At 34.9% G+C, this 25285-nt stretch overlaps 2 protein-coding genes across 2 annotated transcripts in view; one reads left to right on the top strand and one right to left on the bottom strand.

Moving 5' to 3' along the window:
• The window catches only part of LOC142336036 (uncharacterized), a 421548-nt gene that overhangs the window by 315774 nt on the left and 80489 nt on the right, over window positions 1-25285 (top strand). The gene's annotated exons all lie outside the window — the stretch shown is intronic.
• On the bottom strand, window positions 1645-24935 carry LOC142336927 (vesicle-associated membrane protein-associated protein B-like). The gene is made up of 5 exons (XM_075385911.1): window positions 24914-24935; window positions 20217-20424; window positions 19962-20080; window positions 3218-3406; window positions 1645-2869 (listed from the first exon to the last, which is right to left on the bottom strand). Exons 2-5 carry the CDS (start codon window positions 20416-20418, stop codon window positions 2672-2674), a joined length of 708 nt encoding a protein of 235 aa, XP_075242026.1. The 5' UTR covers window positions 20419-20424; window positions 24914-24935; the 3' UTR covers window positions 1645-2671.

A 25285-nucleotide genomic window follows, 5' to 3' on the forward strand; every position in this document is an offset into this window, starting at 1 on the left:
CATAGCTGACAGTTTGCCAGAAAATAGCCGCACTAGCTTCGAAGATCTGCAATCTCAAAAAGATAACGAAAATAAATTTTTCGTTAAATGTTGAGATGTTACATTTCGATTATGAATCTGTATAACTTAATGCTGCTTCTATTAGCTGCCCTTAATTAACCTTCAATTAGAGTTACATACACTCACCTGACCTTCTCTTTAAATTAAATTTAAAAAAGTCAATTTCAGAGTGAGGAAGTCATTTTTGAGAATAAGGTAAGTCACGCGTGACCAAAAATTTAATCACGCGAATGAACAAAAAAACTCGCTCCAATAAGATAGAAAAATGACATAACTCAGTTGAAATTGCATGAACGAATGAACAAAAACTGGCTGTGAAGGCCAATTATAGCCCCAGCTATCGCTCTATCACTATGCGGCAATTAAAAAAATTCACGTTTTGTCAAAAAAATGCTAAAATTCGTGATTTAAAATGTTGAAATCATTCCACTACCACTAAAAAGCCATGCAGTAACCTACTAGCAAAATTTAGAGGAGGTTCCTTGACACCTGGAGCTGATAAAGCTCAAAAAATGACAAATTTTCAAAAAAACTTGAAAAAAATGTGAAAATTAGTTTAAATTTGCGCGTTTTTAGCAAGCGGTTGTTCGTTAGTAGCTATCCAAGGGGGGCAGCAGTGGCGTGAGGGGGGGGGGGGGCAACAGCGCAGTGAGTTGGGGGCAATAGTGGGGGTGGGGGAGGGGTCAACAGTGGGGGTGTCTTCAACCTCTAAGAACCGCCCTTCACTCCATAAGTATAAGTCTCCAAAACCGTTTGAGCTAAAACAGAGCTAAAAGGCTCTAAGAGCACTTAATTGCCGCTGGTCGCTACTTGTTTATGCCATTTTTGAGGACGAAAAGTCGAATGGGTCAAAAAGACGAAAAATTGGTCAAGCGGAAAATTGCATAAAAAAGACCGACAGGACTAATATATTTGCTGCAAACTTCGTTTGGAGAGCAATTAATCAGATCTAGAAAACGTTTTCAAATATTTTTTTTCAATATTCAAGTAATTGCAGTGGTGGGGATTGAGTTGGGAAAATAAGTTTGGTTGGAATAAAAGGGAGTTAACATTGACTAAACTGTTAATACACGCTGTCAAAAATTTTGTATAGAATTGTAAATCAGCTCAAAAACTGTCCCAGTGCTATAATAGCGTTAAATTGTATATTGAAGAGCAAAATGTCTGCGCTACCAAGCCTACTAAACAGACTTCAAAGATTATTACAGCTGTTTAGCAGCTTCAGCGAATCGTACCCCTCAGAGACAACTAAATCTCTGCTTAATGGTGAGAGAACTACCGTGATTTTATTACCTCTGGCTTTACAGTTCATGTTGTTTCTCAGGACGTAAGGAATATCGTTGAGACCAAAATGAACTAGCGAAAAACGCAACAAGCACCAGTACCAATTTCCATGCTACAATTTTTGTTTGAGAGCAACTGATTAAATAATCGAAAACATTGAGATTTTTTTTGGAGCGGCGACAAAATTGAGAGATCTCAGAAAATTTTATTTTAAAACCTTCATTTTAAACGGCGAAAAACAATCTACATCCTGACTGATCCAGCTGTTTCACTATGCACTTTGTCTTGCTGAGTAGAAAAGCGAGTCAAAAACATCAATTTGGCCGGCAATAAAGATTGTAAGGACATTTCCGTTCCAAAAACCATTCGATTATCATAATTATAAACAATAAATTAATAAATATCGTTAGGGCACAAGTTAACTAGGACGTTGGGCTTTCTGCCTTAGTAAAAATTAGGCGCCATTGTCTGGCTGGCAGGCAGGGAAACCAAATTCAACAGAAACTGCAGAACATTAAGAAAATAACGATATGAGCCCTCATTTCACATCAGTATTGTACATTAACGGCATTTACAAGAATTATTGCTTCAGGTAGCTCAACTACTACGATGTTCATCATCATTGTACACATTGATACCTAAACGGTCGAAACGGTCCAAGTCCATCAAACAATTAATACAGTAATTAGACGCAAAATTTGATGACATGAGCAGAAGAATTTAGAGAATTATCGTGTCAAAGATGGACTAGAACGAAGCGTCTTAAGATTACATACGCTGTTTACGATTCACCAAAGCACAACGTTTAGAAAAACTGATCAAAAAAGATTTAAAATATAACCCTCTTAAAATTAACAGGAGCATCGATTACAAAACAAACTACTCAACGTATTGGAATCATATCAAAGGCTTCAAATAAATTTACATGGCGGAAATGGATGGTTGAAGTTGTCTTGGAGCAAACCATCACTACAATTGACTATCCATAATCTATTAACTTTATCCAAGGTTACACATTCTTAGTTGGGATACGATTTTTAGCTACCTTCGACAGCAATTTGTATCTTATTCGTCTACAGCTTTGTACATCATAGTAAGACCTGCACGAGTTTGGGCTTTCTGGGCCTAATTTGAAATAGGATAAGGCTGTCAAAGTTTTATAATCCATTTTTATTCATTGATATTTGAGAAAACCGTGAGCATTCATTGAAAATTAGTTCAAATAAAGGAAACATTGTTTAATTCGATAACTAATAGGAACTTTGTAACAATTAGTTGTTGTGTTCATCTATAACTGTGTGTCTCATATCATATTGTTGTCCCACCTTCAGAGCTCCCCGCTCACCATTGGGGCGCACCAGATGCCCAGTGCGGCCCCACAAGTCAATGCAAGTAAAATTAGGATTATGGTAGCAACTGAGGATTTGGAGCCCCCGGGCGCCTTTGCGTTGGTTGATAGGTCTGCTTTCTGGCTTAACTCGAGCTGCAGGGTTGCGTTTGACTGGCTCAACCGCGCGTTGTCTTCCTAAAATGACTCGTGGATTCCGACAAACCTACTTAAATGTGAGCAGCGGACATACGAAAATGGCTCGCAGACAACAGCTTTGGCAATGAGTTAAAATGCTTTGGAACAATGATTACGTGACACTAAAACGGTTACGTGACTCTAAAGTTACTTGAAAATTCTGACTGAACATCCTCAAGCCTCAACGCTGTTCTCCATTGATTCCGGAAGTTTTCTCTTGTTTGTTTCATCACTTATGCAATAACGTTTGTTCGTGGTCCCATTAACGCAAAAAAATTAATTTATCTAGCTACTTGGCCAATTTCATCCATTCATTCACTGAAAAAGATTACATCAATTGACCAATACCTTGCTCTTTGATAACTCCTGTCTAAGTTGTGAGACCTCTGTCTCCAGCCTTTGCATTTCTGAGAGGCTTCCAGTTGCACCAACAGCACTTCGATCAGTGCCTTGACCATTCTTTGCCTCAACTTGAAAAGTGCATTTCAATTTGGTGTCTAAGATGCGCTCAGGGTTTGACTTTTCCACGTCTTTGAACTACAACAGAAATATGAAAGATTACCGACTAACATCGGACGAATTATTCTCGAAAGCCAGGCGTTCAGTTGATTTTCAGCTCTAAATCTGAAGTGGGAGGATGGTGGGTTGGGGAAGGGAACAGGTTTAAGCAACCTTAATTTGTCTCCAACAATTTTGGTGAATCTCGCATATTAAAACTAGAAGGGCTCTAAGAGAACTGCTAAGCAACCTCATGCCCCTGAGCTTCACCAGTTTCTCCCATTTCTCAGGACAAAAGTAACGAAAAATTGGTGGTCGGACAAAAAATTACAAGCAGCAGGACTTATATGATTGTCACAAAATTCAATTGAGAGCAAATAAAAACATAGCCGGTAGATTGCCGGAATAGCTGTAAAAACAATAGACTTGCGTGCCGTATAATAGAGATAGAAACAGATACAAAAAGTTATCGCTTAAAAAGCAATTTTTTGTTAAAAAAATTCAACTATAAATTAACAAAGCTTGTTAAAAATTATTCCGCAAAAATATTTCCATCCGCGACGATTGTTACACATATGAGTTCCTTAACTTTGACCTTAAAATAATTCAGATTACACTTAAGTGAAAACTCATTTTATTGAGTGAGGTAAGTCACGCACGTATGATGAAAATCCAATCACGCAAATGACCAAAAAAATTAGCTTATGAGAAGAGAGAGAGAGAGAGAGAGAGAGAGAGAGAGACAGAAATGACGACAAGCACGCAAATACCGTTAGCGAAGGGAAGAGATCATTCAGAAAATGTGATTTTTTCAGCTTTGCTGTGTGAACAAATTTAAAACAAAAAAAGCCTCACGAAGAATAAAAAAAGCAAGTTTTGCAATAATTTCAAGAATTTTCATTGAATAAACAAAAATTTGACCCATAATGGGCTACGAAAAAATTGAGAAAACCGTTTAGATAATTATCAGACTAAAAAATCGAAAAACTATTAAACATCAATGTTAAAATGCCGCATGAGAACAAAGAAACCACTAGCGAGAAGGCGAATTTTTCTTCAAAGACTTTTTCTCAATCTACTTCAAAACCAGAACAAAAAATTTACGTCGCAAAACCAGTCGCTTTGATCAAATAAAATGTGCCTCTACGATTATGGTTCTTTTGAAAGAGACAAAACATAGCCCGCAGATTGCCGCAATAGCTGCGAAAGAATACACCTGCGTGCCATATAATAGAGATAGAAACAGATACAGATCTAAATTGAAAATCGACGCCGCTCAAAAAAATAGGCTAAAAAACTTTCAGCGATGAATTAATAAAGCTTGTAAAAATTCATTCCACAGAAGCCTCTTATTAGGGACCTTTACTGCACATATGAGTTCCTTTGACCTCAAACAAATTCAAATTAAACTTAAGTGTTAAAGCGGAAAAGTCATTTTATTGAGTGAGGTAAGTCACGTATGATCAAAATCTAATCACGCAAATAACCTAAAAACTTTAGCTAAAGCGAGTGAGAAATGACGTCACGCGCGCAAATGCCGTTAAAGAGAGGAAGAAGTCATTCGAAAAATTTGACTTTTTCAGCTTTGCTGTGTGAACAAATGTAAAACGAAAAAAAGAGCGTCAGACGACGAAACAAAAAAACCAAGAGCACCGCAATATAGCTACGCTCAGCTTCGCAGCTATAAAAAAAACAGTCAGAACATGAGAAAAAACAAATCTGTTAAAACAGATTAATCTGATATTAATCTGATTAAATTTCGCTACAGGTGGTGACTTCGAAAACAACTATTGGCAAAAAACTTGCCGAAAAAACCGTATAATAACGAATACCAATTGAAAAAAAAACCGCAAAACGGTACACAGAGAAAACCCAAAAACAAAGAAACAAAATTTTGGTGAATTCCATAAAAATGCTGCTTCCAATCAATTACTCTGCGGCAACCCTCTATCAGTTTTCGTCCGCTCTATCAGTGAGCTATCAAAAGCCTGCCTGTCGCAGACATCCAAATTAACAACTAAAACCAAAACATGAAAAATGACAAAACTATGATTTATTAGATTACAAAAAAGCACTATTTTTGCAATACTTATTAAATTTCTACCACTCAACTAGCAAACAAAAAAACTTAAGGTTAGAACTCAAAATCGAAAGAAATATGCACACATATGCCAAAAAATAGAAGAAAATGAGCCAAAATTTTGATTAACGATTTTTTTAACGAACGCAACTATCAATCAAATATTAATCGAACCAAAAGATTACTAAATATAACAAAAAACTGAGATGAATCATAAAAAGAACGGTAAATTTGCCAAAAAAGCGTTCCAAAGGGTTAAAATGCCGAACTATATTAATTGCATCAGATGGTAAAAAATTAAAACATAACCGAATAACGTCGCGCGAATTGCTCTCAAATGACCGCCGAGCGTCTTCAGATAGAAAAAAAATCAGATAGAAAAAAAACTATTTAAAATATTGCAAAATTAAAAAAAAAATTTCCGGATTTCGCAGTGGACAAAATTGATCAAAATTATTCTTTGTTTCTGGCGTTATGTCAAGCAACCCATCTGCAAGACTTAAAAAGTTTCGTTGGCCAGTAATGATAGAAAAACTCAGAACAGGACAAAAATAATCAAAAACTTTGGAAACAATAGCAAATTTTAACAAAATCTTGCCAAAATTCAAGATAGTTATATCTTCAAAACAATTTTTTGTCTCAACAGACTATCCAGTATCCCTATTTCAAGCTTTAAATAGTTTCACTGGCTCACAAAGATACATAAACTTGGAACATGATAGTTTTCCGAAAATTTGAAAAAAATTGAATTTTATCAAAAAATTACTAAAGAGTCATTAAAAACTGATAACCATTCAATTAAGTCTACAAACTATGCAACAATTTATAACCAGAATTTGGAGTAGCTCCCTAGCACCGTGGTGCCCAAAAAATTAAAAAAAAATTGAAAATATTTAAAACTTAAGAAATTGCAAATACTTTTTAAAAATTGCAAAAGTTCGTCATATTAAAATCTTGAAAAACATTCCATTACATCTAAAAATAATCAAGTAACCTCTCATCGAATCCTAGATGAGGTTAGGTGGATCTTGAGGTTGGAGAAACCTCAAAAAAGACAAAAAATTTCAAAACTTGGAAAAATTTCAAGTTGCATTTCATAAACTGCTAGAATTTGTCATAACAAAAAGTTGAAAACTAATCAATGGCCGAAAAATTTCCAGTAACGTATATCAAGCCCTAAGGAGGTTTTCTGACCCCTGCGTCTGGAAAGACCTGAATAAAGAAAAATGTCAAAAAAATTGAAAAAAAAACGAAAAGTCAAATGGGTCAGACAAAAAATCGGTCAAGCGAAAAATCGCATTAAAAAAATACCGACAGGACTAATATAATTACTACAAAATTCGTTTGAGAACAAACAAACACAGTATTACGAGCCAAAATAGATGAGACAATCGCTTTTGTTGGAGTTAAAACTAGAAAACTGATTTGAAAAGACTGCAAGTGATCAAAAATAGCACTCGCTGAGCAAAAATTGTTTCAACATAGCTGGCAAATTGCCAGAAAAAAAGCGGCCGTTGACCCGCATGATTGAAACAGAATAACGAAAAATTACGAGATTGAAATTGACAGAGTCAAAGTCTTATTTGGTGTGAAAATTCTGCATATTCGGTTAGATTCTTGAAATTACATTTAATTTAGCTATTGAACTGAAAGCTATTAAGCTTAATACTAATGCCAGCAAGCAATCATTTTGATGAACTTTGATAATCTAATGCATTATGACTCAATGACCGGGCTTTAAATCTTTATCCCTCTTTTTTATTTTGCTCTACAATGTTTTCACTACATTGCATAATTCAATATGTGAAAGAAATTAAAACCCATTCAGTTGAAAGTGAGTGGGTTATGTAAGTCAGAACCCAAGCGTGAAAATCGTGACTTCTGTAAAAACGAAAAACGTGATCAAAAGGTAAAGCGAATTAAAAAGCTAAATAATAGCCGTTAAGAGGCTATAATAGCCGACAGCGGCTAAATAATAGCCGACAGCAGCTACTTTTCTCGCTCTCTTAGATTACTGCATAACTAAAGTCCCTCAAATTCCAGCGCATTCCAGATCCAACAAAGTGACCTTTTTATCTCAGTGAGATATCCGAATATCGTAATTCCACGGCTTTCTCATATCATCTAAAGCTTATAGGTCAAGATAAAGCTTGAACGTCGTAGAAAACAAAAATCGTCAAAATCTTGAAAACCGTCAAAAGGCCATCATTGTTAACAAAAGCCTTTTCTAATTCCCAGAACACTTAACTCGTAAACAGGAGAAAAGTCAGTGACATAGCTCACGGCACTACACGCACTATACAATTGGTTTTATTCAAATTGGAATGCGCGCAACTCAAATCACTCAAAAATTCAAAAAGCCAAGCGTGAAATGGAAAGAATTTCTTAGAACACAGCCGGAAAAATTTCACGAGCGGCTCAAAGAGTCGGAATTTCAAAAAAACCGTACTCACAGCCAAAGCCATTACCTTTTGTCTTAAAACAAACTCAACCTCAGCAGTAAAGATTTAAAAATAGTAAAAATTGCATCGCTCTGGTAACGAGAAACAGAGGAACAAAATAAATCAACTACGACAACATTCAGCAACAATACAAAAACCGCGTAAATTTAAAACATATGACATAGTTTTGACATTTAAAATCTCACACTGATACCTCCATTTTTCACATTATTAAAAAAAAACATTTGGTAACGTGGGAAAATGGTCAAAATTCTTAGGATGGTTATAAACTGATAAGCTCACAAAACTGAAAGCGCTAAAAAAATGTCATGAAATAACGCATGACACTAGCCTTAAAACAGTAGAGCTCCACAATCAACTCTGCGACCCCAGAATAATTGTGAAAGCTTAAGGCAGATAAAAGTTCTTAGAAGCTGAACAGAATTTTCAAAGAAAAAAAATTTCGGACTCAAGAAAAAACAAAATAATCGATTTGTAATAAATTTATCAGAGTCAAAGAATCCTCAAACATTAAAACCAAGGCCGCCAAGATTATTCGAATAAAATAGTAATCAGCAGAAATTTTGAAACATAATTCCAGCAAAATCTCAGTGCTGAATTTTATTACGTGAAATAAATTGTACGCCAAATTTTTTAAAAAAAACAAAAGAAGCAGGCCAAAATCAATAAAATTTCAAATAGATTGATTAAAATTAGAGCAAATAAATTTTTAGGTCTTAACAGAATGCTAGCCAAAATCAATAAAATTTTAAATAGATTGATTAAAATTAGAGCAAATAAATTTTTAGGTCTTAACAGAATGCTACAAGAATGTGGAGAATATGTACTCATTGTAAAAGCATAGAAACGAAATAACTACGTCTCGAATTTTGAAAGTTAAGAAGCAAAATAGATGATAGACTCTCAAGTTTATACCGCAGATTTTCATATTAAAAATGGTAACGTTAAAAAAGTGCAAAAATTCGTTAGATGGTCAAAAGCTGACAAGCTCAAAAACTGAGAGGGCCAAATATTGCATTTTAGTTAGCTTTTCAAATGAAATGCAGTTTTATTAGTTGCATCCTAATAAATTCATTTCATTAGTTACCAATTGAGTCTTATTAAAATTTAATAGCCATCCTCATGTATAGATTTTCAAAAAGTCAAAACCATTCAAAGATTCGAACAATTAAATATTTTGCAAAAAATTGTCAAAATCTCTTTTTAAGATTGCAATTACGGAAAAGGCAAATATTATATAATTATATTATTAAAAAGCAAACATTATTAATAAAGGCAAAAAAAAATTCATTAAAATTGAGGCAAAAATTAAATCAAGCCAAAAGATCAATCGATATTAAAGTCATTGAAGGTGCACAAAAAAATTCGAGTAATTAACACCAAAACATATGCACTGATTATTTAAAAAAAGCCCGCTTCAAGATCCACAGAAACTAATGAAAAAAGGCAAAAAAAAATTGAGAAATATCTGACCATTTTACACTTGAAACGCATCATAAGGCTATCAAAAACACTTTGGTATCGAACTCGAGGGTTACATTTTAATAAAGCGTCGACTTAAAGTTATTTCTACAAAACATCAAATTACAAACAAAAAACTGTGCAAATAGGACGAAAAGGCGGCTTAATACGGCTATCTATATACGCTATTCTGTCAAAAACACTTTTCAATTTGATTCACTGTACGCAGAGCATGATCAAAAACTCCTCTCGCAAAAAAAGTTCGCACTGCAATTTACCCACTTTCGCTTTCAGGTCAAACGCCGTCTCAACGAATAGTACTTCCGGTAAATAAACCTCAAGAAAACCAATACTCCTTTTCGAGTCGAAAAACGTCAAGAGAAAATTTTGCATAAAAGAGGCACACATTTGCAATAACTACCTCAAATTTCGTTTGAGAGCAATTATTTATGTATTCTCGGCAGCGGAATAGTACAATAAGAGACCAGTAAAGCTTGAAAAAAGCTGCTCACATATTTTATTCCCCCGGAGCTCAACCTATCACCACTTTCGAGGACGAAAAGTCAAATTGACCGACGAAAAATTTATACATCAAAAAATTTCATAAGAGCAGCTGAAAAAACCAGCAAAAAGCGGCATGAGTAGTGAAGAAGCAGGCCATCGTACCAACTTTTCGAGTCATATAAGAGAAATGTCTCCTATTTCAAAAACACTAACAGACACGATAACAATAATTGGTTCAAATGTGGGATCTTTTCCGTTTGTACCCCCACCCACCAACTTATCGACACCATATGCCGCCCCCGACGAAGATGCCATAACTTGACAATGATTAACTTTGTAATAGCACGTGTTTTCTAGCTGAGATTGCATAACCAATCGGGGGGGGGCACCAACGGAAAAAATCACACGTTTAGTTGCCAAAGTAATTGCTTAATCTGGAATGGAAACAAGCGGATTTTCGGTACTTTGGTGCCAGAATATTGGTAGGCCCCATCCGAACTAAAAATCAAAAATGGCAAACAATCAACTAATGTCGGGCCAATTGTTCTCAAACGATTTGGCGAGAGTTCGACTGCGTCTTCAGTCTAATACGGCTAAAAAATTGCATCAAATTAGTTTGAGTGGAATTTAAAAATATAGTTGCCAGATTTACAGAAAACAGCCGCTCTCAAAAAGATAGTGAAAGAAACATACCAAAAAAGAAACTTCTATTTACTAAATGCTCAGATGTTAAATTTTGGTTAAGAACCTGTTTAATATATTGCTGCTTCTAGTAGCGGCCCTCAAAAACCTTCAATTAGAGCGACATACACATTCACTTGACCTTATCGCTTCGAATTAAAATAAAGTCCATTTCAGAGTGAGGAAGCCATTATTGAGAGTGAGGTAAATCACGTGTGACCAAAAAATTAATCACGCGAATGAACAAAAAACTGCTCCACTTAGAGCAAAAAAATGACGGCACGCACGCAAAATCAATTGAAATTGGACGAACGAATGAAGAAAAGGCAGATTTGAAGTTATTGTGACGCCAAATAGTCGTAGTAAAAAACCTTTTTGACAAAAAACCAAGAGAAGGGCAATAATATACTCAGCTATCGCTTTGCGGCTATTAAAATTATACGAATGGTTACATTGATTGAAACAGTGGAGCTCAGGTATGAGAACAATCATAATTTGACTATCCATCAGTTGAACGACGAAACTCGCTGAGCTCAATCTACCAATATTACATAGCGTGAGCGTACAGAGCACTTAACAAACAGTTGCTTCAAACCTTGGTTTCATACGCTACCAAAAACAGTCATACTTAAGACAGTCTACTCATTCTCATATTAGACTATTTTATAACCGTATGAAATCTGCTACCTTCTCTGAAAAAGTTGATGATTTGCTTAAGTAACTGCTCGTTTCTATTCAAAACAACTTAAAAATATTAATTCGAGTGCCGAATATGGCAAATAGCCTTATACTATAATTGATCATTTTCTTGGTCGCGAAGGAATGAAACCAAAACAACAGTTACCGTCAACTTCACTTTAAAATTGAACATGAAACCTCATGCGGGGATATGTTATTTGTGCATTACAGAAGTTGTGCAGCTGGTTAAACAGCAGAAAAAATCAAACATCAAAAAATTGTAAAATGAAGTTTCCACAGCACTACGTAATCCTACTTAAACAACAATAAATGGTTTCAATCATTATTTTTATTTTTCAAAAATGAAAGTAAATAAAATTTAAAAGAAGCAAACCCAAATATAATTATAAGACAAATTTAGCAATCAGATGTATATTTTGAAAATTGAGCTTGCTTAAACAAAAATCCTAAATTGTCTAAAAACCAAATACTCTAGAAAACACTGAAAAAATACATTCAAAAACATCAACAAATTATACCACTTTTTTCAGGAAAGCAAAGTTCCATCTGATTAAACTACATTCTTCAACGAAAGATAAAAAACTAAAAAACTATCAAACTAAAACCTAGTGCCACAAAAAATCATTAAAGACCAACAGGAAAAACAACAGGGTGGCAACGAGTGCCAAATAACTTAAAACTGCCCTTCACACCGTGATTTTACGCCAACACAGCCGTATTTGGGGCAAGGGTGTAGTGGATTTAAAATGCACTACGCAGCGGCAGAACTCTTTGGCAGTTTATTCCTTCTCTCAAGACAAAAAGTTATAATTTGTTCTTCAGAAAAAAGAATCGAAGTAAGAGAGATAGCATATAAGAGAACAAGACTAATATAATTGCTACAAACAAAGCTTGAGAGTAATTGAAAGGTGTTCTCTTATATGACACTGTCAAAGGTACAAAAACCAGAGATGTCAAACAGCAGAAGATTGCCAGAAAATAGCCGTGGTAGCTTTGCAGATCTGCATTCTCAAAAAAATAAAATAAGACCTAAAAGGAGAAAATTCTTCTTTTTATTAATTGCTGAGATGTTAAATTTTGATTAAGAATCCGTTTAACTCAATGCTTCTTCTATTAGCCGCTCTCAGATAACCTTCAATTAGTGTGACACACACTCATTTGACCTTATCTATTTGATTTGAAGTAAAGAAAAGTCGGATCTTCGCTAGTTCCCTCCAGTCCTATATAGCCGACCCTCAAAACACTAATGCCCGTATCCATTCTTAGAAGGTAAATTATTTTGATAACGTGCCGGGTATAATTCATTAACAACCATATTTGCAAAATCTTTCAAGAACATAAAAGTAGTCAACACCATTACAAAGCCCGTAAATCCAAAGAGGTAATGTAATGAGAATAAGTTTTTGATGTTTACAGTATAGGCAGTGAATTATTACTATATGCACGAATTAGTTTTAAACATCCGCTTTGATAGTGTGTTCGAAATGCCTATTCACACGTAACGGTTCAAACGCATACAGTGTTTTAACATACACTAATGGGGGTGCCTAATTTACTTGGGTGGGGTTGCGCTAGCGGGGAAATATCCGAAATGCAATTTTGACAGTGACGAAAACCATTTTTGAGAGTGAGGTAAATCACGTTAGTCCAAAAACTTTAAGCGGATAAATGATGCCATTCAGTCAAGCACGCAATTCATTGAAAAAATTTTTTAATTAACGAATTTGAAGTGATCGTGACGTCATATGGTTGTAAGAAAAACCTTGACGAAATAAATAAAGAACGTGAGATGCAACCTACAAGCTACAAAAGTCAAGGAGAAGCTTCTGGTGACATTTGAGGGGTAGGGACTTTTAGGAACGCAGACTAAAAGCTTCATTCACACTTTAATTCAAATTAAGCTGCTTTTTCACAAAAACAAAACATAGCAGGACAAGTCAAAGAAATCAAAGAAGTTTCATTGACTGAACAAAAAAAATTAGACTAAGAATGGTTTATAAGTGCATTGGGAATTTTTGTTCAAACAGTTTTCTTATTCTACTTTAAAAATAGAGTGAAAAAATTTCAGACCACAAAACCAATCGCATTTTCAATCCACTTCTTGTTTCGGCGCGACCAAAATCATCACATCAATTTGCGTCCGAAAATCGTAAAAATCTGAACAGATCTGAAAAAACACAGCCGGCCAAATTCCTGAAAACACTCGAAGTTGTATCCCCAATAATACTTAGTTTTCATACAGCTAATATCTTCTTACAGAACGCATCAATGCAGACAAAACAACAATCTTAATTCAAACAACAAAAACTTCGTCAAAATAAATTAATATAAAAAGCTAGGAGACTTCAATTTTTCATACAGTACAAATACACATACAAAACTTTGTTTCATGCAAAGATAACTAGTAATAAAAGTAAAAAAAAACAAGCCCTAATGCGCTCACAAGCATCCCTATTCTCGAAAAGGAAAAAATGAGAAAACAAAGAAATTGTAAAATGTCTCAATTTTTTGTCAAGCTTTATAGAAAGAGACAACTTTGTAGTAAAAGAAACTACAGGAACGACTACAAGAGACTACAGGAACGAGTCTTCATTTCATTTGCCCAAAAATTATATAAAACAATGCAATGGGCAAAAAATCGCAAAATAGACTAAAAATAGGCAAAATATTTCAAAAACCTTCAAATTAGCGATAAATTGCCTTTTTTTTACAAAACTTCCAGAAGGTATCAAAACGCGCTGCAAAATATTCCTTTTGTCTGCAATAACCTGTTAAAAAACATTTTAAAAAATCTTATAAAACAACTTTAAAAAGACGCACGTAAACAAAAAACATATATCTAAATTGAAAAATAAATTTAATGAAAAAGTAATTAAAACGAAAAACAAAAGAAAAATTCAATTACTTTTTCAATTTGTACAAGAACAAATACAAAAGAAAAACAACATTTCGAGTAATCGAGAAAACTTAATTGCTCAGACAAGCCAAAATAAGCGCAAAAACATTAATTTTGACGTAAAGCGAAAAATTGTAAGAAATTAAAAATCTTGACAATTTTTTGTCAAACTTCAAAAAAAACCTTGGTACCAAAGAACCTGCATTATAATTTGCAATAAAAGCTGTCCACCAAGCATCAAGCTTACATTCAGTTACAAGTAAAAGTGATAAAATAGTGAAAACCTTAGGAGAAGTGAAAACCTTCCAACTAGCTCAAAAATCCCATTAATTAATAAAAAACCTTTGAAACGCTCTGAAAACAATCTGAAAATTATGACATTAATCTAAAAAACATAGCCAAAAGACTCCGAAATCGACTCGAAGCAAAAATAACTTACACTATCCAACTGGTAGAAATTTCAACTTTATTATAATATTCAATTTGAAAAAGAACCGGTGTAAACAAATTATCGGGCGAAAAATTAGGAAGTTTTCCTGGAAAAGTTGTGTTTACAGAAGCATTGTATGACAGATTGTCTGTCGCAAAATAACTTAGCTCAACAATTGACTATCAAACGATAGGATAAATATAACTAACGATACATCTCCAAAAAGGAGAAAAATAGAGCAAAAAGAAATAGTTAGAACAAAACCTAATCTGTTGACTTCTTCAATAAACTTTGCTGAAAACTGTAAAATCTAAGTAAACTGCTCCCAAAACGCTTTAGGAACCAGTTTCTGACTGATTTATTGAGCACCTACGCAACACCCAAACGCACTGTAAAACACATAAAACTTGAGCATGAACGAAAATTTACAAAAACGTCAGAAATAATTAATTTTTAATAAAAATATGTGGTATCAAACCTTTAATTGTTTAGACTTGAGAACCATAACCATTTCGACAACTCTATGTTATTAATTAAAAACGAAAAAAAAATATTTGAAAGTCGGAAAAAACGGAAGGCTAACAAAAACAGAAAAATTCTTTAAATTAAGCGCCTTAAGCAAAAACTCTTTATATTAAGCGCTTTAAGTTTGTTAAAACAAACTTCAACTGATATTGCCGATGTCGAGGGGCCACGAGAACAAATAGAGAAGCTCATTTTAACCAATTACGTTATACCAGTTACTGAAAATATGAAAAGAGTACAAAAACCGTTAAAAAAGCGTCTAAAACGGCGAAATCACAAAAATAGCTCAACATTGCATAAAAACACTCAAAGATGAATAAAAACACTAACAAAAAGACTAGCAAATTGATAAGTTGGTTTCGAAAAACCACTTTACTCAAAGAAGGAAAGTAAAAACTAATATCAAAAAATTTTGTTCACTTAGTGATCAAGCCTTAATTTTAGCCCGGCGAGAGATTTCTCCGCATCTCCTTGATTGCTTCCCTACATTTTGGCCCTACTGAATATTTTTTCTTTGTAAAACATTTCGTGTGAGTGTTCTCCACATTTGTTTGAATAATTAGTTTAGGTCCCTGGCGGCCACTTCCCTTAGTCCCCCTTTTATCCCAAATTACAAGGGTGCCCCACCACGGCGCGAAGCTCTCTGCAAATTTGTAACGAACCTTGCAATGTACAAGTGACTGCATTCTAGGTGAAACGTAAGAAAAAAATGTTGACTTCGGTTGATTGGAAATTTTAAGTACCGAAGTACCCCAAATATCAAAGGAAAGATCTACTGCTCATGTGCTGGTTGTACTCCTATCTTTACTGCAGAACTACCTGCGCAGTACAGAGTTACAGCCGTTGAAAAGAAGCTCGATTGTGATGATTCTCTGGTCCGCGAGGCGAAAATGCTAAGCAATGAGATAGCGTTGATAAACAAGCCGGAATTCCCTTTTCTAAAAGTGGACACGCCATGAATCCAAACGGCAGCTCATCTAGTTATAACATTGCAACAGTAAACAAAGAGAACGGCGGAACATATTGAATTTTTGAAACTGTACAGAGAAAAGTAAGATCAACTAAGGAGGTGAAAGCAGGGACGAACACCAATCCAGCAGTCATCAATGGTGTCGAAAAACCCCCGAAGCGTCGTCATTTAAGTAGGTCGCTTGAGTCAGAACATAACAGCATCGGAAAAGGAGTACTGTGCAGAAAATAACGTTGAACTACGCAGAAAATAACGTTGAACTACTTCATATTTACCAAATTTTTAAGTCAGAAGCTCACCTGAAAGCTTTCCATTAAGTATTTAAGTTTGATGAGAAAGTTGAGTTACCTGATTTTTGGCCTCAAAACGTTACGGTGTAAAGATTTTGTCACAATGAAGCCGCCCGTGATTGGCTAAAAAAGCGGATAGACATTGACTACTAACCAGTCCTCAATTAAAACAAAAGACGAAACAAAGATCTATAAAACTAAATATTTGTCTAAATAACGTACGCAGAAAATACCGTTGAACTACTTCTTATTTACCAAATTTTGAAGTCAGAAGCTCACCTGAAAGCTTTCCATTAAGTATTTAAGTTTGATGAGAAAGTTGAGTTACCTGATTTTAGGCCTCAAAACGTTACGGTGTAAAGATTTTATCACAATGAAGCCGCCCGTGATTGGCTAAAAAAGCGGATAGACATTGACTACTAACCAGTCCTCAATTAAAACAAAAGACGAAACAAAGATCTATAAAACTAAATATTTGTCTAAATATTTGTCTAATTCAGGAACAAAACGAAAGATGTAAATGACTTCTTGAAAGTAAAAGAAATTAGTTTTGAAATATTTACAGAATCGTTGATTACGAACAACTCAGTTGACTAATTTATTCTCCAGCAGTGTTGTCCCCCACAATTTCTTTTCTATAGTGCACCTAGGGTTAATAAAAGAGGAGGCGCAATTTGCCTGCCTCTTTTACAAATGTTATCTCAATTTGAAAAATTTTGAAAATTTTGCCGCTGATTTTTTGGATACTGTTATGCCTCTTTAACTTTTGGGGCTACTACTTGATGAGTAATCCCTGTTTATCAACCACCTGTATTAAATGTTAAATCTTTCATTGATCACTTCACTATTCGTTTTGAAGAAAAAGACTAAAAATCGACAAGATTATTCTTCTCGGTGATTTTAATATTTCACTTAATGTAAAAAACAATGCAGTGTAAATTTGGAATTCATTTTTTAAAGATTTCGGACTGACTCAGAAAGTCTGCGAGAAAACGCATAGAAGAGGTGGGATTCTTGACCATGTCATAGCGTCAAACAATAATTCAAATAATGTTAAATCAGACAGCTTCATTACCTTTTCGGACCATTCGCTTATTTGGTTCTCGCTCTGTTATATGATAAATGCAAATCTCAACACCAGTTGATATATATATATATATATATATATATATATATAGAAATTGGAGGATGTTTAACTCTGAAGGTTTTTCTAAGTTATTGAAGCCATGCTTAAAGTTTAAAGAGAAAAGCAGAGCGTAAATATAGAAAGTCGAAAACAATTGTAGTAAAATGTGAAAATGAAAGTGTTACCCATATGCATTTTGAAAAATTCTTAAAGAAGCGTAGAAAATACATTGAGGTTGCAATGGTGAAAAATTGCAGCCGTAGAAAGTTTGCCACCTTAAAACTGCTTCTTGGACAAGATGTAGAACAGCTCAAGAAATATTAAAACAAAAAACAGCTTGAAAAATGACTTCAACGAATTCTTTATATCTAAAGTGGAAACTATTATTCCATCAATTCCCACTGCCATAGGACCTGAAACTCTGAAAGCCGAAGTTAACTCAATGAAATCGCTCACAGAATTGTCGATAAGTCAGATTAGAGATTTGATTTCAGCGTCGTCAGACAGCACCTCTCCACTGGACATCATTCCGACATATCTTAAGCCATTTCCAGATTATTACTTCCTCGAACTCCTGAACCTTCTTACTCCTTTGCTGAAGGCGGGAAGTTTTTCTCAGTCCGTTAAAATGGCCATCGTTAAGCCGCACTTGAAGAAAGCAAATTCTGATAACGAAGATTTATCCCAAACCTAAGTTACATTTCGAAACTATTAGAACGAGTGGCTTTTCTGCAAATGCAAGCCCAATTGAAAAGAATAGTCTATTTAGTAAGAACGAAAGCGCCTACAGGAAGTTTTTTTCTACAGAAACAGCCCTCGTTAAGGTCACGAACGATTTGCTCCTGAATTTATATAAGACAGAAGGCACTTTTTACATTGGACATGATCTATCAGCTGCCTTTGACACCCTCGATCATGAATTACTTCTTTCGTTTCCTGAAACAAGTTTGGGTTTCAAGGATAAAGTGCTCAGCTTTTTATATAGTTATCAGAGTAGTAGAACTCAAAAAATGTTAATTGATGGTAAAGATTCGATGCCAAGAACTATAAAATCAGGTATTCCTCAAGGATCTGTTCTAGGTCCTGTTCTTCTTTAATGCTATATTGTTCCTCTGGAAGTTCTGTTTGAACGTCGTGATGTAAATTATCATTTTTACGCCGATGCCACTGCTATTTATTTTGTATACCATGCGTCGATAAATCATAGGGCTTTTGATTCAAATAAAATTGAGTTCATGTTTCTTAGTAGAAAGAATAGTTTAAATTGCAATATTGGAATTCCAGCAGACGCCAACTCATCTAATAATGTTACTTTGCTGGGCTTCAACTTTCAGACTTTCATAAACAATACAAGTTAGTTCTGTGTGTAGGAGATGTTAATATTCCCTGCGAAAAATATAATCCATCAGAGATACAGTCGACAGAAAGTCGTTGATCAAGTTAGTTCGGGTAATGATCCTCTCGCGAATAGATTACTGCAACTCATTGTACTATGGACTACCTGTGTATAGTATACAGAAATTACAGCGTATAATGAACTCAGCATGTCTCATTTTTAGACTATCACCTGGTTCATCAAAAGCAAATTATATCAAATTGGCTACAAATGAAACGTATCCTCTAAAACTTCATCTTTTCGGCCACCGTTGGGTTCACCATGCGTGGAAAATGAAATTTCCGTGTATCTTGGCTCATTTGTTTTCCGAAATGATAAGGTGACTAGATGCCAATGTGCACACAATTTGAAGGTTCGTTATGTCAGGACTGCATTTAGGCGAAGCTCATTGAGTTTTGCTGTTCCTTTTGAATGGAATAAATTGCCTTTTGAAATTAAACTAATACCCCATGACTTTGATTATCGGAAAAAAACTGAATACTTTTTATTTAATCTTTGATTTTGAAAGCAATTTGGGTTTGTAAATGGGGTGCCTAAACCGATAATAATAATCAAAATAAATCGCTAACTTAGCAAACATATTTTCACACCTACTTTTTTCGCTCTCTCAAAAACACGATCTGAACGAAAATCATTCTCTCTGCTCTTCAATTCGTTCAAACATTTGACCTAAACGCTTAGTTTTTACGTGTGGCATTGATTTTTTTATCCTGTTTTAAATACGCTCCAAAAAATTATCGATAAAAAAAAGACGCTCCACCAATACTCCTCTTTGAGTCGTAAAAAACGAAAACCATAGCGCCTCTCTGAGCCATAAATCTTTCATAATGTCCTGAATTAGCCTCTAACAGAAAACTCTTCTACAGAAAACGATGCCAATTGAACAGGGGTTATTTAACACATTATTAAGTCCTGGAGCCAGACATGATCATGATAGCATTTATATATGCGCATTACCCTAACAAACTAATGTGATAAAAACAACTCAAAGTCGCCTCAATTTATCAGTTGAGAAAGAAACCAACTCCGAGCCCGTCTGCTCTTTATTTGAACCTTAATTTTCAACAAACTTACAAGAGGTTCTGTGTTGCTTCCGTAGTTAGCCTTTTCTTCTGGAGTGAGCTGCATACACTGTACCATGAACTTATGCTTGTTCCGGTCTTGAGGGTCATATTCAAACGGCTGCAGAAGAACTAAAGATGCAACATCAATTTGAGTCCAATTAAATATAAACTAAAATTTCTAAGGTCTTTTTTGACGATGAGCTATTTTGACAAAGTCTGACAAAGAGCTAGCATATCGATTTCAAAAAAAAGCTGTTAGGTTTACCTAGCACGTCTTGTTCCTTCCCTGTTTCAATAATTCCGTTGTTGGGACGCACACAGTACCTCCTAGGAGCTGTTGTTTTAACTTTGAAGCAAACATCACTGTCGGAAACGTTGGCCAAATGGATCTTTTTCTCAGATACTTCGGTGAAGGGGCCATTGAAAACAAGCTCTGTAGGTGGATCAACACGTAACAACGAAGCCATCTTCGACTAAAATTAGCAAAACTTGTGTCACCATTTATGACAGCAATATATGCTTGGAAGATATGAGGGTTTACTTAGAAATGAGGGTCTATTTTTGAGGTCCCCGGATTAGTGAGAGTAAAAACAGATCCAGAATGAAACCCACATAAGACAATGAACCCCATTAAAGATCTCAACGAACTACTTTGGTTCTTTTCCTTCACAGACAAACCACCTTAGAGTGATTGCGACCTATAGCACCCTCGTTACTGAGACTCAAAGATAAAGCGGTACAACAACAACATGAACTCAACAATAAGGCAAAAGCAAAAACTAGTGGTTTTGAAATAAACGCTTTAGGGTATCCCTCAAGGCTTCGAGACCCATAATGCAAGCCTTCACTTATTTAAATTTCCGTCTTTACCAGTTATTACATATATACATGTGAAGCAGACACTTCAAATAGCAAAAATGAACGAACATCGCTATTAATGCTTGAAAAATGTTCCATAAATATAACACAATCAGAGAAAAAGTTATTGGATCAATGCAATAATAATAGATATTATGAAAACAAAGGAAACTCAAGACTTATATTACAATAGTAGCAGTAGTAAAGGCTATAGGGAAATCCTTAGATTATGAGACCCATATTGCAAGATCAAAATTTGTTCAAGTTGTTTTTGCAGTGGCAACATTTGCAGAAAATTCTCAATGTGCATTTATTAGTGCAGTCAAAATTGGTAATAGGCTTTCATGTTATATTCCAATAGTTTTCTTATGCTCGCAGACTGCTGCGAATATTTAGTTCGATGGAGATTTTCTTCTGTTTTTAAATCAATTTAAATCAATTGATTTAAAATCTATTTTATATCAATTTAATTTTTAATTCACAATTCCTTCTTCCCTGTTCTTCTTTTTTTCGCTTAGTTTGTTTTCTCGGCTACACGTCTTCTCGGCTATCGCGCCCATTATCGTTGACTCTGTCAAGATTTACCGTTAAACCAAATTCATTTCGATTAGTCGCTAGCAGAAGTAAGAGATCATGCATTTCGATATCCAACGAAAGCGTTAGCAAACACAGCTGTAAGTCATCTTCAGCATGCTCGACTGTATAGGAAGATAGAAATCATCGAGTTGCCATTACCTGGGTGCTTTTAATTTCTCCATTTTTTTTCAGTTTCGATAGCACGCTTGGGAGCATATGTGATGGTAGGTACTATGCAACCGTCATAACAGTGTAATTTCTAAATTGGCTTCTTTGAATAGACGTGACGTTTTACTTGGAAGAATGCTTTAAGGGCTTTGGGGCCTCGTTGTTCAGTTACCAGTACTTCAAAGTTTTTGATTAAAAATGCCAAAGATCTTGCTTTTTTCGGTGATTTCAGTTTTCCTGTTACTTGGTTGCAATGCACAGTGTATTTCTTCCTTCGATATTAAAAAATTCTTCTTATTTGTGTTCATCTTGTTTCCCAGAAAACAGTTCCCTATAGTTTTCAAGCTTTTTCCAAGATGGAGGACTTACAGAACAACTGAGAGGAATAGTGCAGCACAAAATCATCTGCAGATAAAAAAAACTTCGAAGTGACGCATTTGACTCAGGAAGATAAATCGAAGTATTCGCAATTTCAAAAAACGATAAATTTGTATAAGTTTTAGACCTGTTTTCTCTAGGGTCGGTTAGTTATTTAAAAACACCTTAGATGTAGTAGTAGTAGTAGTTCAGGCTTCAGGGTCATCCCAAGGGTGCTTCGAGACACGCTTGTTTTCATGTCCAACTTCTACTCGACTTTCTTTAGTGGGTTGCACAGCCCACATTTACATAAGATCCTCCGCGTGCATTTTGTTGAAGTCATATTTTGTTTGGAGGGAATTACAGTAAATGTCACTCACAAACTTTATGCTTGATAGTTGAGCTAAATTGAAAGGAACAATTGACAAAATTTAAGCAGTTTGGTTCTGTGCAGAAAGTTTCCATCATTCGTCTTAAAACGATTTTTTGCTATTTTAATTCTCCTCTTACGCTTTGTCTTGTCTTGTCGAAGTCTTGATATTCGGTGTTTAAATTGACGTCAAATTTATTGTAAAAATGATAAAAGCAGTAAACCGTGCATTTCGAAATATAGGCTTAGGGGCAACAATTTTAGTAGTAGCAACCATGTAGTATCCATGAAATGACTCACTTTTTGTAGCTTTTCAATTTTCTCCTTGTGCTGTCTGCTTGGGAGCCATGCCTGCGAACACTATGACAGTATGGGCACGACAGAGCCAGTGCAGGCATTCAATTTAATAATTAATGACGTAGAAAGGCAACATGGAAATGGGTGGGTTGCTTGTCAATTCAAAACGTTTTGCAACACAAATGTTTGACAAATTTTTTTGCAGTCTTATAGTTTTCCTTAAATATATACTAATAACCTATATTCGAAGACAAGGACAGCGTATCGGCTAAATGATAAAGGCCAAAGTTTTCTTTGTAACGTCTGGAAAAACATGTGCGTTTTGAATTATATAAGTGTGAAAAGCTTCTTGCATAGCTTCAAGCACGACTTCAGAAAACAGAGATCAGTAGCATTATAAATCTCATCACTCCATTTTAATCCCTACAGATGTTACAACTCATAGGATAAACAGTCAAACTGTTATCCTGGTTTAAAAACGGATCTTTTCCTTTTTCTGCCTATTATTTGCAACCCTCAGACACACGTACATTATTGTTACATGATTTACTAAGTAATAGCACGTGCACTCCAAATGGGAGCGCATACCGTTCTGCGGGCACATACGAAAAAGATCAAGAAAACATTTGAGAGCTCTCCCATCAACCGTTACCAGTAGGGGTCAAAAAGGAGTAGGTGTAGGAAGAAATTCTTTGAGAAACATAGCTAGTTATCTAACAAAAGGCAAACACTCCTTCCAGTTTATTGAAAGAATTTTCATACTGTAAATGTTTTGATCAGTTTAACACAGGGGTATCTCTTAGGTTCACTTTTCTTTAAAAATTATATTAACAAACCCACAGATACATTCTTGGAATGTATTGCATTCCGCTTTGCAGAAGGTTTAAGCTTATGACAACTAACTAAACTGCTTTGAACAAAGACATCATAAGAATTGAAAGGTGTTGCCTGAAAAACAGTCTGAATCGGAGCGAAAGTAATTATTACGTACTGCCAAGCCAAGAATCATAACAGGTAAACGTCACGTCAAAACGGAAAAATTTAGAAATTAAGCCTTAACAAGAAGATCTTGGTGTAAAAATGGCCAACACATGCTGCTCGAAACCCAGCTCAGACAAGTGACGCAGTAATACTTGGAACCCTTCATACTTTATCAAGCAGTGTATCAGATAGATCATATCGAAACTTGAAATTTTAATCGCAAACGGGCTATTTATCTGCATTAGTTGCTTATTATTCCTAAGTCTGGAAGTCGAACAAAACTGATATACCGAAGGTTGAGCGAGTGCAGAAAAATGGACTGCTTAGATGATTAACTCATGGGATATGAATGACAAAGTTAGAATGAAAACATTTTAATTACTACAGCTCTTGAAAATCCCGAAATTGATACTGACAATAGTAAAAACAAGGAAACAAAAATTAAGTATATGGGAGACTGAAAAGACTAATAACAAAAAGCAGACGAAAATTTGCGGAATCAAACTAAAAAACTATTGAATTTATTTGCAACAGAAATAAATATATAGGTAATCAAATAAAATTAACAAATTCATTTACAATTTTACTGGAATTTTTCAAATAACAACAACACTTCCAAAACTTTGAGAGAGCGCTAAAGGAAACCAACGAGTTACGCATGTAGCGGGCAAACAAGAAGAGAACCGATACCTCCCCCCCACCGCGTAACGTGACGAATAGAAAAATACATTGAATTTAATACGAAAAAAGGCCTTAAAAATCGAGTTTTAAATTTCATGTGGAAGTTTGTAAACGAGCGATTCGACGAAAATAACATCTGTAGCTGGCATCTATGCTGTGACTGTCAGATCTGCAGAAATAATAGGACAATTTTCTGAGACGACAACTGGGACGAAAATCCCCTGTGAAAACTGTCAATCCCCAACAACAACAACAACAATACGTTTTTTGACCCCCCGGTGCAAGTGCTATTTTTCTACATATATAAATAGGAGGCATCAAATAACTAGAGGCGCCGAAGTACAACAGATCCAATGAAATATAGACGAACAGTCCAGTGCAAGCCCGAAAATCTTAATTACAAATTTTTTTTACAAAAATTGTAAAAAAACGAAGCAATCACTTGGCAAATTTTCAAAAAAATGATATGAACAAAATCTGAGGGCCGGAAAGCAAGTGTCCTTACTTTGAAACACCCACCAGCATTGACAAAATACTTAAAAACTGTTCTGCAAAGAATCAAGGATACCTTTCAGTAATACTCAATAGTTTTGTAGCGTCTTCAAAAAATATGCATTCGTTGAACTATACAAAACTAAGAAAGAATATTTGCATAGTTTTAAAAAGTTTCATACCTTCAGAAAACAGATTCCAGTAATGAATATCCTCTGATTCCTTGACAATCTATATACTGTTTTAACATGTTTTCAAGAAAGCATTTGAGAGCGATCAATTCAATTGTTAACAGAAGCGGTCAAACAGTAGTAGTAGAGAATTCGGGTATGTTTCCCGGGGCTTCAATTTGTGCCCATGAGTCAGTCCAGTTTCAGTTATCAAGATTTTTCCAATTCTTGCAATAGTCACATCTGCAAATTATACGCCAAGAGCATTTGTTTGTCAGGCTGAATTGAGTTGTGAAAAAGTGCCGTATGCTTTTGTGATAGGGTGTTTGTTTAATTTGCCTCGAAATTTTTGAATATTTCTATTAACAACGTTGTACAGTTGTT

The sequence above is a fragment of the Convolutriloba macropyga genome, chromosome 3 (assembly GCF_964194025.1).
Source record: "Convolutriloba macropyga chromosome 3, txConMacr16.3, whole genome shotgun sequence".
In the NCBI taxonomy this organism is placed as follows: Eukaryota; Metazoa; Xenacoelomorpha; order Acoela; family Convolutidae; genus Convolutriloba; species Convolutriloba macropyga.